At 36.6% G+C, this 15,743-nt stretch overlaps 1 protein-coding gene across 8 annotated transcripts in view; it reads left to right on the top strand.

The window, feature by feature from the left end:
* RRH (retinal pigment epithelium-derived rhodopsin homolog) overlaps positions 1 to 11,697 on the top strand; it is a 64,419-nt gene extending 52,722 nt beyond the window's left edge. For 3 of the 8 annotated variants that reach the window (XM_081303080.1, XM_081303079.1, XM_081303078.1), the window contains 6 exons: positions 758 to 948; positions 2,568 to 2,667; positions 3,187 to 3,340; positions 4,368 to 4,536; positions 9,027 to 9,205; positions 10,628 to 11,575. In XM_081303080.1, coding sequence (XP_081159206.1) covers positions 758 to 948; positions 2,568 to 2,667; positions 3,187 to 3,340; positions 4,368 to 4,536; positions 9,027 to 9,205; positions 10,628 to 10,742 — 908 coding nt within the window. In that variant the 3' untranslated portion in view covers positions 10,743 to 11,575. Of the gene's footprint in view, positions 1 to 757; positions 949 to 2,567; positions 2,668 to 3,186; positions 3,341 to 4,367; positions 4,537 to 9,026; positions 9,206 to 10,028; positions 10,054 to 10,627 lie in introns of those variants that run through there. The other 5 variants (XM_081303084.1, XM_081303077.1, XM_081303082.1 and 2 more) reach the window with 5 other exon arrangements.
* The last annotated feature ends 4,046 nt before the right edge of the window (positions 11,698 to 15,743 follow it).

Genomic DNA, 15,743 nt, shown 5'->3' with positions numbered 1-15,743 from the left:
CGCTGGGTTTCAAGACATTTGAAAAATTCACACAACTTACCCATGGTAGATGTTTAATAAGTGTTTAATGTCAATGAGTTAAATAAAAAGAAAATGTGGAAACAAGCATGTGTCAGGGCTGAAAACAGTGACAAAAGTGTGGTTAGAATAGAATGATAGTCTAGGCTTCAGAAAGAAGAACTTCAGGAAAGGAGAGGAAGTTACACTGCCAAAAGCAAGGAGGTGGTAAGTCTACCTGCATCCTAAAAATCAGGGATGGCGTCATGAAAGCCAAAGGGAGAGTTTCAAGGACAGTGTGATCAAGAGTGGTGGTATTAAAACCAAATTCAGCCAGGTACGATTGCACATGCCTGTAATCCCCGTGGGTAGGGAGGCTGAGATAGGAGGATCCTGAGTCCAAAGCCAGCCTCAGCAATTTAACAAGGCCCTAAGCAATTCAGTGAGACCCTGACTCTAAATAAAATACAAAAAAGTACTGGGGATATGGCTCAGTGGTAGAGTGCCCCTGGGTTTAATACCTGCTACAAAAAGAAAAAAAATAAACCGACCTTCAGTGTTGGCTTATGCAATCAGCAGATTCTTTATTTTCACTTCCTTATTTTTTTTCTCAGCAGGGCTGTGAATATGTGACAATTTTAAGAACATTAAGAACTCAATGACTAAAATGAATTTATTATGTTTTTTGAAAGGCTTGTATATTATTGATTTTATTTTAAACATTCAAATTAAAAAGTACATGACATTTTTGTGTTCTCAGGTGTGATAAGTATTCTCAGCAACCTAATAGTTCTGGGCATCTTCATTAAGTACAAGGAACTTCGGACACCTACGAATGCAATCATTATTAACCTGGCTTTCACTGATATAGGGGTCAGTAGTATTGGCTATCCCATGTCTGCTGCTTCAGATCTGTATGGAAGTTGGAAATTTGGATATACAGGCTGTCAGGTATTTGGAGATCTTTGGAATAAAAGCAAAATAAAGTAGATTAAAGAGATGTAAATTTAAATAAAAATCTCAAGAATTTAAATCAAATAAGAAATTGCAGGATAATAGATATGGTACTTTTATGGAAAACAAGCTTCAGAAGTGACTGAAGATACGTTCTTTAAGAGGAGAAATAAAATCACTCATCACCATTATATATTAAAAATTCTCCCAACTCAAAGTGGAAAACTAACGAGGCAACTAATATTCTACTGGAGAAGGAGTCATAATCTGCATATTCAAATAAAAATTTACAAATTGCAAATTCAAAAGGAAATATTCTACTTTCATTTGAAACAAAATATTTGGTGACAAGTTACACTGTCATGTTGATATTTCTTTCCTATAAAAAGTCCTCTGTAAGACTTGTTTATTTACTGTTATTTTACTGATAAGGAAATGAACTAATATTAATTTGCATTAGGTTAATAGAAAAATATGACATATGTCCTATTTTTTGCAAGTCATAAATTATAGAGAATACTAGACGTCATAAATGTACCAACTAGTTTTGTCAAATATTAGTGGCTTTCGATCTGTGTTTATAGTTGTTATTCTTTTTGATGATATAAAACTTCAGAGATATTGTTGAAGGCCACTGCATTCCATCCCCAATCTTATTCCTTTCCCTCCCAGGAGCATATTTGTTACTCTATATTTTTGTATACATAAACAGATATTGTCCAAATGGTTTAACTTTTGTGTAAATGATATCATATTGTTGGCATTATGCAATTTTCTTTAATTACTGTTATGTTTTTGAGATTATCCATGTTGATGAATGTGTCTATAAGTCACTTATTTTAACTGCTGTATAATATTCCATCATATGAACATAGTCCAATGTGCTTTCTCATTTTCCTGCTACTAAGCATTTGCTCTCAATGTTTTCCTTTCATAAACAAAGCTTCAAAAAACATTCTTATACATGTTCCCAACTGCAACATGTGAGAGTGTCTCTAGACACCCTGCCTGGGGAAAGAAGGGTTAGATTGTAGGAATACCTTCAATTTTATTAGATGTGGCCAGATTGCTCTGCAAAATGGTCATTCCAGGCAAAAGAAGTTCTCTTACTCCACACTCTCCTCAACACTTGGGATCGTTAGGCTTTTAAATTTTCATCATTTTTGTGTATGTGAATTTATAATTTGTGTTTTTTGCATAAACTATCTTATATCATCAATATTCAAATGTAAATCAGCTTCTTTGAGTAGCCCACTCATCATTTGGCCATTTTTCCATTGAGTTTACCTTTCACCCCTGTTGCATCCTTTTGAATGCTAAGCTTTTGTTGATTTATATGCATTTTACCCTAATTAATGGCTTGCTTTTCACTTTGTTTATAGAATATGTTGTGTAAATGTTGCACCTTAAGTCTTAAAATGAAAAAAGAAATAATGAAATCTCAAACACTTTTCATAACTGCTTTTATTAAAGTAGTTACAATTGGATAACAGAAGATGTACTTTAAATGAAAAAGCTTTAATATATTTTAAGTATGTTCTAAGAATGAGGCAAAAATCTAAATGTTTCTTGGATGGGTGTTAGAATGGTGGATTCTTTCCCATTTTGATTTTCAGATTTATGCTGGATTGAATATCTTTTTTGGAATGGCAAGCATTGGATTGCTCACAGTGGTGGCCGTGGATAGATACCTGACCATCTGTCGCCCGGATGTGGGTATGTCATAGTCTTTCCTCTGCTTTCTCAGTGAAGCCATTTATTACCTAATGTTCACTCAACGTATGTTCCCTTTAACATATAAACGTAGTGGTTGTAATCAGGGTCATTCTTGTTTCTCTGGTATTCAAGTTTCAGTGTCTTCCTATTACATTTAAAGTAAAAGCCAAATTTGCTAAGACAGCCTGGTCCGACCCAGCTACCTTTCCAGCTGTGGCCAGGGCCACTCTCATTCTGGGATACTGGCCAGGCCCTTTTTCTCCCTGAGGTCTTTGTATATGCTGTTTTCCTTGGCTTGAAAAGCTCTTCTTGCTCATCCTCTGGCTGATCCTTTTTATTGTTCAGGTTTCAGCTAATCTGTGATGTTTCACAGAATGTGAGTCATGTGAACAAGCTTTGAGTGAACTAAAGTGCTCTGTAAAAAATCTTGATAAACTTGATAAAATCAAGATAAAATTTGAAAATAAAGTGAATCCCATCATTGCACATGTTGCTAACCTTTCTTATGCTTATTGATAGGAAGAAGAATGACCACCAACACTTATGTCAGCATGATTCTGGGGGCCTGGATCAATGGCCTGTTCTGGGCTGTGATGCCCATCACAGGGTGGGCCAGTTATGCCCCAGATCCTACTGGGGCTACCTGTACCATAAATTGGAGGAAAAATGATACGTAAGAAACAAGTCTACACTTTATAATCAAACGCTTTGTACACATTTTCTCACCCTTCAAATTTAAGCTCATACTAGGCTGGGGATGTGGCTCAGTGGTAGAGTGCTTGGCTAGCATGAATGAGGGAAGTACTGGGTTCGCTTCCTACCACTGCAATAAAAATAAATAAGTTCCAGATTTAAGGTCAGATCAGTTTTCTCATACAGAGTGTGGCAAAGTGCTTCTTTGGTAATGATGATATGATCCAAGCCGGAGTAAAAATAGAAGGATGAATTATGTTTCTTTGAAAGTTAAGTTTACCTGGTCTCCTTGCACCCCAATCTGTCCTTTTCTTCCTTCTTCTGTCCTTTTCTAAGGCATCCATAGGGAGACTAATCACCTTGCCAATGTTTCTCATCTCAGAGTTACGATTGTGAGCAAAGTGTTAATGAAGCTCTAGAGCAGGCACCTCTGGCAAAAGCCCAAGCTGCCTCCTGCTGTCTTTCCAAGTTGATCTGGTGGTCAGGCACATTCTGAGAGCTTTGTAGCAAAAGTGCAGTCATTACAAGGGCCTAAGAGTCGGTGATGCTCCTCCATATTTTCCAGGGTAACAAGGATAATTTAGTTCATTGAGAGAAATGAGAGATGACTCCAAAAAAACAAATAGAAAATTTCTAAATCTCCATCTACAACATTTTCTGAAAAGAGTAAAAACAAAAACAAAAAAACAACTATTTCAGCTTTATAGGCCAGATTGTTTCTGTTTTAACTATTTAACTGTTATACTGTTAAGTCGTAGACAGTATGTAAATGAATGTACATGGCTGGATCCAGTAAAACTTTATGTACAAAGTTAGTTGAACAGCTGGCATGACCCACAGGCCATAACTTGCCAACTCCTGGTCTAAGTGAACTGAAAGTCAAATATAATTCCTAAACTTTTTAACAATAAGATGACTGTCACTATTATTTCTAATAAGTTATCTCTTTTCCCCCTTCTCCCATTTAGGATATTAAGTGAGTTGTCATTGTCTTTTCCTATTTCCAGATCTTTTGTGTCTTACACGATGACAGTGATTGCAGTAAATTTTATTGTGCCCTTGACAGTGATGTTTTATTGCTACTACCACGTCACTCGATCCATTAAACACCATGCTGCTAGTAACTGCACTGCATACCTAAACAGAGACTGGTCAGACCAAGTAGATGTAACAAAGGTAAGATGTCAACATTCTTAAAAAGTTGTTTTGTAATCACACTTTTACAAACACATAGTTGAAATTGAGTCTCATGACTTGCCTCAGTCTCCTTCCCCCCACCTCCCATTTCACGCCCCAGGTCTTTTTTTTCTTTATATTCCCAAATGATATGCTCATTGGCTCTTTGGATATTTAGGTTGATTATCATCATTGGAATTCCTATTATGGACGAAAAGGATTTATTTCTCTTAAGCCACCAGCCCGCTCCACACCTCCCCTCCACCTTTCTCTTTCCTTATCTCTCAGTATGTTAGCAATGTTTGGTGAGATTGAAAGGCTTTCTCCCTCCTCTCAGTGTGTTCACACACATTACAGACTAGATTCACTTCATCTACTTCCTGGAGGCATCCTTCCTGGTTCCCTTGAGCCTCTTGCTCTTTTCAGGGGTGGTTGCTCTCTAAGATTGCTGCTCAGGGGCTGGGGATGTGGCTCAAGCAGTAGCGTGCTTGCCTGGCCTGCTCAGGGCCACATAAAAATAAAATCCTCAGCACCACATACAAATAAAAATAAAGATGTTGTGTCCACCGAAAACTAATAAATAAATATTTTAAAAATTCTCTCTCTCTCTCTCTCTCTCTCTCTTAAAAAAAAAAAAAAAGACTGATGCTCAGGAAGCCTTCATCTTTCGCTCTCTCTTCCTCACCACCTGGGACTGCCTTTTTCTCCTTTTCAGGGTTAGATGGCCAGTTTTGGGGATTGCTTGTCTTTGTGGTGTTATTTATTTTGATGGAGCCCATTCTTCAGTAGATTGCTGAAGTTTCAAGGGAGGTAAAAATTATAAAACTTTGCATAACTGAAAATGTCTTATTCTATTATTGTATTGGACTATATTTGCTTGTTCTGGAATTCTAGGTGCAAAAATATCAATCAAAGAATTTTGAGGGTCTTGCTCTATGGAGTTGCCTAGCTTTCTGTATTGCTATTGCAAAGACCACTGGCATGCTGGTGACTGATTCTTTGTAGTGATCTGTGAGTTCTCTCTGAAAGCACATAGGCTCTTCTCTTTGAATCTTGTTTTCTGAATTTCATACTGATGTGCCTTGGTGTGGTCTTTACTCATGCAGAACCGTGTACCTGATGAGTACTTTCATGTGGAGACTTAACTCTGCCTCTTTTGGGAGCTTGCTTGTATTATTTTTTGGTATTCCTGCCTCTCTCTTTTCTTTATTCTCTTTTCCTAGAAATCCATTTATTCAGATATTTAATTTTCTGGAATTATCTTCTGATTTTCTTAAATTTTTTTTTGCTAGATTGTCTCTGTTTTGTTTGTTTTAAAGCTGTCATTTGTGTCTGTTTCTAGTTTCTGAAGATTTCCTCAACCGTATTCAGATCTGTGATGAGGGTGAGAATAATGAAGCCCAAGTTTTAAGTGCAAAATTTAAAGGTGCACCAAAATACTCAATAATAATAAAAAAATGTTTGTGCTGGGTGTGGGGGTGCACCTGTAATCCCAGAAACTCAGGAGGCTGAGGAAGGAGGATCATAAATTTGAGGCCAATCTCAGCAACGTAGTGAGATCCTATTTCAAAAAATAAAAAGGGCTAGGGAGGTAGCTCAGTGGTAAAGTGCCCCTGGGTTTAATTCCCATCAAATAAATAAATAAATCATATAAAAAATAGTGTAATACAATAATTTAAAAAATCAAAATTAGTGTAAAAATTATATTGAACAATTCACAATAGCCAAACTACAGAACCAATCTAGGTATTCATCAACAAATGAATGGATAAAGAAAATGTGTATATATACACAATGGAATTTTATTCAGCCATAAAGAAAAACTAAATTTTGTCATTTGCAGGAAAATCAATGGAACTAGAGACCATTATGTGAAGTGAAATAAGCCAAAAAATGGCCATATGTTTTTTTCTCATGTGAAAGCTAGAGAGGCAAAAGGAAAAGAAAGGCTTGGAGGGGATCTCATGAAAATTCAAGAGAGATCAGTAAAGGACGAGGATCCTGGGGTTGGGAGGTGGGGAGGGAGGGGGGAGTGCTGAGAATGATATTGACCCAATTATATTGTATGCATATATGAATATGTAATAACAAATCCTACCATCATATCAACTGTAATGCAACAATAAAAATGTGGGGGGAAAAACAAAATGAAAAAAACTTTAAAAAAACAAAATTCGAAAACTGGAAAAGATGAACCATAAAAAAAATTATGTTGAACAAAATATAAAATTTTAAATAAATAGCTGACCTGTACTTATAGAAACTACTTCTCCCACCTTTCTTTAAATCGAGGCTGGCAATATTATTCAACCTTCCTATGACATTTTTTATGTTTCTACTCTCACCTTTATAGATAGCATAAAACAGTCTTTTTCTAGATAAAAATAATTATTTTATATACTGTCCTCTTTTAATAACCTCCTCTTGTTGTCTAGGTATATCTCTTATTCTATGATGCATTCTGTATATATTTACACTTTTCTTCTGGTCACTACATATTTTTGTGGTACACTACATTGCTGTGCTGTTTTTCTCTGCCTGTGTGAGAGTTTCTCATTGTCTGGTGATCAGTACTGGCCAGTGGTGCACTAAAAATGTGATAGTAAGCTCAGAGGTGCTCATTAGAGGGGATTTCTGACTATACCTCCAAGTTTTTCATACTGGGCTGGTCAGTCTCCAAAGAGACGATTTTTTCACGTTCCTGAGTAGAAGGTTCATGACTGTCAGAACTCTCAAGCCCAGTGCTGGGAGAAGGCAACATGCAAAAACAAACAAACAAACAAAAACCCTCTTTTTAGTACAGTACTGCAGTGCTTAGCTGCGTCTGGGCTCCCTGAATCCTGATCTTTCCTGCATTAGCCATTTTTATGCTGAGCCTCTAGGGTTCTTGTAGGGAGAGGAAGAGACAGTTACTGAGTAGACTGAATGGACCTGCAAAGGAGATCTAGGAGTCTAACTGCTTCTTTTTGCAAATTTCAACCAATTCTCCTGTTTTTTATATATATATATATATTTAGTTGTAGATGGACACAATATCTTTATTTTATTTATTTTTATGTGGTGCTGAGGATCAAACCCAGTGCCTCATGCGTGCAAGGCAAGTGCTCTACCACTGAGGCACAACCTCAGCCCCCGCCCCCAATTCTCCTGTTTTGAGTTCCATGTGCACCCCTACATTCAGAGCTTTTTGGAACCTTAGAATACTAGACTTCTATAGTTCTGTAGAATGGATTAGTCTGTATTTGGGCTTCTCTCATTACTATTAAAAAATTTTTTTCTTCCTATTTTTTAATCATTTTCATGCCTGGTAAGTAATCTGCCACTCGTCCAACAGTTATTGTTTCCGTTAAAACAAACAAACAAACAAACAAACAATTATCTAATCTCTGATTTTGTGTCCTGACAAGTTTTTATGTCTTTTAAAATCTGTTTCTTTATTGTAGTAGGCAATCAGGAGGGAGCAATGTAAAAATTATATGTTTTTAATTTAAACAAAATGCAAAGGAGCTTCTTTACAAAAATTTCTGTACTGTATGTAAAATATATTCAACTCAAATGACCTATGGTAAAATCCACTAAATTCAAGATAGGACTTTATTTTTTTAATTTCCAGATTTAGTTTAGAAAGTTTCTTTTTTTTTTTTTTTTTGATTAGCTGATAAGCACAGTGAGGAAGTGTTTTCATCAGCCTTCTGTTGCTGTGACAGATGTCTGAAAAAAACTCAACATAAAGAAAAAAAAAAAGATTTATTTTGGCTCATGTTTTCTAAGGTGTGAGTCCCTAGTCACTTGACTTCATCGTTGTGGGTTTGTGGTGAGGCAGAACATCATGGCAGGGAACATGTGGTGAGCAGAGCTGGTCACCTCTCAGTAGCCAGAAAACAAAACAGAGAGGGGGGGGGAAGGGTCCAGGGACAAAATATACCCATTCAAGGGCACACCTCAGTGACATACCTCTTCCAATTAGGCCCTACACTCTAAAAGTTTTCTACCACCTCACAATAGTGCTACCAGCTGGGAACCAAGCCTCCAACACATAAGCCTTTGGGGACATTCCAGATCCAAACTAATAGCAGGGAGGGAAGGAAGAAAGGAAGGAGAAAGAAAAAGAGAGAGAAGAAAAAGTAATGTCAGGAGCTCATAGCACAATTACCTGAAGTATGTTGGAGTGGGTTTTCATCTTTCATCAAAGCCATCTTTTGTATTCTCCTGAGCACATCATAAGAAAGAGGTCATCCTTCACATGCCTGTACCATTCTTAAAGGCAGTGCCATATATTGATGAACGTACCTATTTTTCAGGCTCTAGTTAACATAGATGACTTCAGACACCTTTGTTAAGAACACCTTTGTTAAAAACAGCTATTTCCTTTGTCATCAACAACATAAACTTATTCAATTCCAACAGGTAGATTTTTATGCTATTTTAGATATATTAACTATTTAAATATTTTAGATGTTTCGTTTAGCAAATACCTATTTTTTTTTCAGATGTCTGTGATAATGATATTGATGTTTCTGGTGGCATGGTCTCCTTATTCCATTGTGTGCTTATGGGCTTCTTTTGGTAACCCAAAGAAGATTCCTCCTTCAATGGCCATCATAGCTCCACTGTTTGCAAAATCATCTACATTCTACAACCCTTGTATTTATGTGGCTGCTAATAAAAGGTAAGTTAGCTCTAAATTGTTTCTGAATAAAAGAAAATTGACACAAAAATAATGCTTAAAAAGTAGTAGGGAAGCCAAGCATGGTGACCACGTCTGTAATCCCAGACTCTCGGGAGGCTCTGGCCAGAGGACTGCAAGTTCAAGGCCAGCCTATGAAACCTAGAGAGATCCTATCTCAAAATAAAATTTAAAAAGGGGGCAGGAGATGTAGCTCAGTTGTAGACCGCCCCTAGATTCAATCTCTAGTACCAGGAAACAAAAAAAGGCAGTTGATAATATTCTAAAACTTTTCAAGAGTTGACAAAATCTAGTGTAAGGTTATTTGGCTTATGCAACCAGAGCAGCATCTATGACCTTAAATGCCCAGAGTTTTGTGACAGACTCTTCCCACTTGGTGGCAGAGATGATCTTGGCAATGTAAGACTCAAATTCTACCAGCTAGGTATCCTCCAAGGCAAGCTTTATCCCAGAGATTCCTGGCATAAAATTCCCTAGTTGGTCATTGGTCAGCTTGGTTTGGGGTGGTTAACCCTCGAAATACATGGAATAGTGGTCTCCAAAGGAAAGAACGATTCTAGTACCAGAAAATAGACCAGGCAATGTTGGCCCTTATTTTTAGTAGAAAGCATAGTTTTATACTTTCCAGACAGAAAACATTTTCAAATGCAAGAGAAATATCCAGTATTAACATAAAGGACATTGGTAGTGGCTAGTTATCTAGGGTAATAGTGAATTCTTCCTTCCTCCCTTTTTTTGAGACTTTCAGCAAGGAGTTCCTTTCCTGACTCCTCAGTGAAGTTTTAATTTCTTAATTTCCTGTTAGTGCTGAATGATGAACCAATCTACTATGCTTAAATATTTGGCCAGAAAATCTCAGTGGAGGTCAGGTAATTGGATCCAGTGCTGCTTCTATTAAAACATGTATTAATGCACATGCTAGGAAGAACAGCTGCAGCAGCAGGTATGTCAAAGAACATACAAAAGTCAAGACCAAACAGACCACATCAAAAGAATAAAAAGCACATTTAAATTCAGAATCTGTTAGTAGTTCTTTTGGAGCTCAAGCCTCCGACTCAAGCCCCACCTACCTCAATTGAACTGGCCTTTGCTCAAGAACATGAAACACACATCTTTAGTTCAAATAAATAACTCATTACACTTGACATTTGAAGTGTTATTTTAAATATTCATAATTGTTAATTTTTATTCAGTGTCTTCAATTAATAGTGCAAAATTGATCTTATTTGTACCATATACTCTATACATTTATAAAGACTCCCAACAGTAGATTCTAAAGTCGTAGGCAGAAAATATATTTGGAAATGTCAATTCATAGTAGTGCCACCTTAGTCGTGTTTGAAAATGCTTCAGCAGTTCTAGGTCCCTGTAGAATAAAGCCAGATTTTCCCTTTCTTATTATAGGTTTCGGAGGGCTATGTTTGCCATGTTCAAATGTCAGACTCATCAAGCAATGCCTGTGACAAGCGTTTTACCAATGGATGTATCTCAAAGCCCACGGGCTTCTGGAAGAATCTGAAATAAGAGAAAATCACACTGGCAAAGCATTGTAGTTGTGGTTTTTTTTTACTACTTCAATTTTATTTTAAATACAAGCCCATTTGGATCAACTGTAGACATAGTAATTGTCCTGTTAGACTGGCTCATTGTTCTGTTTGTGCCTTGGCGGTTATAGTGCATGTGTCTCTATTTTTTTTATACGTGAACTCATTCCTCAGCTCCTTTGATGCATCTAGATATATGAGATTAAAATCCTGTTGCTTTTCTTTCTTCTTATCATGACATTCATTACACCAGACTGATGACTTACAACTTGCCTTAGTTCTCCATTAGCCACTGTTTTAATATTATAATAAATTAATAATAATAATTTACAATCCTCAATAAATTATTACTGAAATGAGTGGTTGGACTTTTAAATCTAAAATAGAAACCATTTTATCATTTTAAAACTTAAATACTTAGAACCAATTATTGACAACATTGTTTAACAAAAATAATCAAATAAGCATTAAACTTATATTCAAATCATGTTGATCATTGCAAATATATAGTTTATCTAGCAATGTGATATCTGTTCATTTTGTTATGTATTTTGCAATTTTTAATTACCATTTTCCTGCATATGTGTTTCCATGTTTGCTGTTAAAATCAAGTTCAATCTGAGTGGGAGTTTTTGTACATTTGTTCTTTGATATATTCTTAGCATGTAGATCCATTCTGTAGGCACTCAATAAATATTTGTTGAATGCTGAATGAATTTGTAAAATTTGTCATTTTAAATGAATATTAATAATAGCACAATATACCATTGTTTAAATAATGGCCATCTAAATTGCTTCCAGTTTTTACTTTCATGGATGCACTATTGGGAACATTTTATTACAAATATCTTTTTTTTTTTCTCTGAGAGATGATTTTTATTTGAGTGTTTCTCCAGACTTGAGTTATTGGATACAAACATAAAATAATATTACTGTGGCTAGCTTACTGTCTGGAAAAGAATTAATTTACACTGCATTGACAGTGTGTAACTGCATTTTTCACCAAATGCTGATGGTGCTATATTGTTTTATTTTTCAACTATGGGTTATCTACTATAAATTATATTTCATCTTTCTTTAAGTGCTAGTGAAGCTATGTAGCTTTACTTATTGTATTTTCTTATCTTGATTTGTTTTTCTTTTTGTAAATTGTCTAGCTCCCTTGGTTGCATACTAAGTAAAACGTGGTATTAGTTTTATATATACAATTCTCCGTGTATATGGAATAGTAAACTTCCTTGACAGTCTGCTAGATGAGGCAGGTGTGATGGCACACACTGTAATCTCAGGCTACTTGGGAACCTGAGGCAGAAGGACAGCAAATTCAAGGACAGCAAGTCTGGGAAATTCAGTAAGATCCTGGCTCAAAATAAAATTTTAGACAAAGGCTGGGGATGTTGCTCAGTGGTAGAGTGAAACCTAGCAGGTACAAAGCCCTGAGTTGAATCCCCAGCATAGCAAAGACAAATAACAACAACCTCATAGTTTATCTCCCTACTCTTCAGCTTTCCCTACTGCAATCCATAGATTAATTTCATAACTAATCTTTTCAAAAGAAAAATTTCCATCCCTCAGATCTTCAGCTCAAACATTTTCTATTGGATTCCATGTATAAAGCTCTCAGCTAGATTTTCAGGACCCTCTTCAATATGGCCCCAAAGAGACTTTTTAGCTTTTTGTCTTTCTCCAATAGCCAAATTAAAATGTCTAATGTTCTTAGAGAGCTCAGGATGCTTTGTACCAGTAGTTCTTTGCTTGTTTCCTATAGCTGAGCCATTTATAGAAAAAGCCCAGTGAGGTTCTGTGTCCAAAGTCACAGAGCCGTTAATTGGCTGAGACAGTATTTGTTTAGAAAATTGATTCCGAGTTCCAATTTGTAAAACCTTGGATTCATTTCCAGCAATAAACAAAGAGTAATGGTGCCTTAAGCATAAAGGACTTCAACAATGTGATAATATTTTAATACTACATCTATCAGTTTATTTTCTTATATAAGATGAGGAAGCTCTGGGTTTGATTACACAGCTCCTTTAGCCTCTAAGTTTATAATTTGATGTTTTATATTTAAACAGATTTTCCATTCTCAATTGGGCATGTTTTGCTTCCATGTAGGTCATAACATCCTTGAAAGCCCCATGTGGTCACTTGGTAATTAGAGCTCTACCTACCACCATTTCTTTCTCCTTTGGTCCTCAAAAACTCAGTCTGAGGTACCACCTATTACTATGTCTCCAGCACTGGGACACTATGGGTTTGACTCTGGATCCCTTCCTCTTCTCCTTGCCACACCTACTCATTGCTGTCTTCCTGAGGTTTCCTGAAGCTGCTCTGTGCCATTACTGGCACTGCAGTCCAAGTTGGAGCCACAGGGTTGCTCACCTGGACATTACCACAGCTGTCCACCTGAACCCTCCTTTTCGCTTCTCATTTGCTGTCAAAACCTTTCCTCCACTCGGTGGCCATAAAATTCCACCTAAAATGATGATCTAATGTGTCACTCCCAAGCCTTACCTACAGGCTGAGTGTAAGCTCTTTCAGAGGGAATCTAAGTCCCTTGCTCCATAACCGGGGTCCTGTCTTACCTCTCCAGCTTTATCTTTTCCCCTCATTTTTAACTTCCTGCTTCAGAATCTTGGGCCTGAGCCACAGAAAGTGCTTGCAGTTCTCTGAGGACACCATATTGTTTCTTGCTTCCCCCATTTTGCTCCTGCTGTTACCTCTACTTGCAGTGCCTCTTTCCTGATTTTCTCATAATATCTCAGTGTGCACCACATAGGGGCAGCTCAGGTGCCACCCACCATAGGAAGTCTTGCCTGACCTGCAAAGGCTGGGTTTGGTGATCTTTTGTGCTTCTTTGTTACTCTGCCTCTCTTAATCAGGTGAGTTCTTTGTGCTTACTCATCTTTGTGCCCCCTAATACTTAGTTTAGCTTAGTACAGAGGAAGTCATATTTGATGAATAAATGAATTGTACAGAATCTGAAAATCAGTGTTTAATTTAGCAAAGTTTTCAGACTCTACTATTTCTATGTAAATTCTTTTTAAAATTCATATATATATATATATAATATATATATATATATATATATATATATATATATATATATATATATATAAAGTTTTAGGTGGACACAATGCTTTTATTTTTATTTATTTTTATGTGGTGCTGAGGATCAAACCCCAGTGCCTTACCCATGCTAGGTGAGCACTCTACCACTGAGCCACAACCCTAGTCCTTTAATGCCGCAGTCTTGGCTGGGCACAGAATCACGAGCCACTCAAGCAGGAACAAAACTTTATTTTGAAAAAGCCGCCAACACTCTCAGCGCCAGCAAGCCAAAACCGGTCCTCCCACGCGGGCGTCTGACCAGAACCGCGCGTCTCCCGGAACCGGAACCGCCGGTCTCCTGGGACCTCCCCCGGAATTCCCTCCTACTATCCTTCCCCAACCAATGGGAACTCTCCAAGAGTCTGGTAACATGAGTCCGTAACATGAGTCCGGTAGCAGGCCAAGGTGAACAGCGGGAGTCCAATTTCCATATGAATGTAAATCTTAACATAATCATCTCAGTGGCTAGCTGGCGTCACTTTACAACCAAAGGTGCCATACATCGTATATTTGCTTGTGGCTCCTAGCACTTTAATTAGTTCTTTTTAGTTATACATGAGAGTAGAAGCCATTTTGGCATAATTATAGAAGCATGGGATATATCTTGTTCTAATTTAGTCACCAGAACTTTTCCTTTCCCTTCCCTATATGTATATAAGTTTTCAGTAATGTTTTCTACAATATTCTTGTTTTGTATAACTGATTTATTTCAAAGTTTTTGCTTTAAAGGTGATGGACAGAACCATGTGATATGAAGATTAAATCCTTGATTGTCCCTGCAGATTTTTCATTTTGTGGATGTTGATGGAGTTTTAAATTAAATAAGATTTTTATTTTCTGCTAGAGTTTAATATTACTAAAAGACATGAAGAGTGATATTCAAATATGGTTTTGATGCCCCAAACTTGGGAAACTAGCTTGGAATAAAATATGTTCTTGAACAGAGGTTATTGCCTTCATTAAAAATAAACATGCTGGGATAAACCTTATGCTCACTGAGATGATCTGGAAGACTCTCAGGACACACTTTCACTGGAGACTCATTTCTGAAACATCAGGGGTAGATTGAAGAGCTTTCCCTAAAAAATATATGACCAAGATTTGTTATTCTTTGTTTTTGCAGATAACTAGTATGTGGAAACATTGATGTCTATTTTAAATCAATTTTATGCCATGGGCTTCTATCTTTATTTTATTTTATTTTTTTATTTTTTATTTTTTAATTTTTTTTAATTTTTTATTTATTTTTTTTTATTTTATTTTTTTAATATTTATTTTTTAGTTATCGGTGGATACAACATCTTTGTATGTGGTGCTGAGGATCGAACCCGGGCCGCACGCATGCCAGGCGAGCGTGCTACCGCTTGAGCCACATCCCCAGCCCAGGGCTTCTATCTTTAAAACTAAATTTTGCAAAGCGATGTTATACATGATGGTTAAAAGCAAATGCAAAAAAAATATTTATAATGCACATGTAAATAAGCTACAGAATATTCTAGCTTTTGCTAAGACATTGAATTACTATTATTATTAGTGCTGGGGTGGAACTCAGGGCATTGCACATGCTTGGCAAATACTGTACCACTGAGCTATACCTTCAACCTAACACTGAATTTTTTTTTTCAACATTAATGGTGTTAAATTGTACTGACAATTGTATCGATAGGAAAGACACTTAATTTGGGTATTTCCTCGCAAATTTAGATATGGGTAACTATTGAAATTGTCCTGGCAGGTTTATTTTATTCTCCTTAGAATGTGTAGCTTTGCTAATAAAACCATATTCAAAGTCTGGGTCTATTGATTCCCTGTAAGATACACTTGAAGGTTAAGTAACTACAGATCTCAGCTAATCCTTTGTAATCTGC

The sequence above is a fragment of the Spermophilus citellus genome, assembly GCF_964194105.1.
Source record: "Spermophilus citellus genome assembly, chromosome: 8".
Taxonomy (NCBI): Eukaryota; Metazoa; Chordata; class Mammalia; order Rodentia; family Sciuridae; genus Spermophilus; species Spermophilus citellus.
Note: the sequence above shows the minus strand (reverse complement) of the source record. Positions and strands in the feature narration are given on the sequence as shown.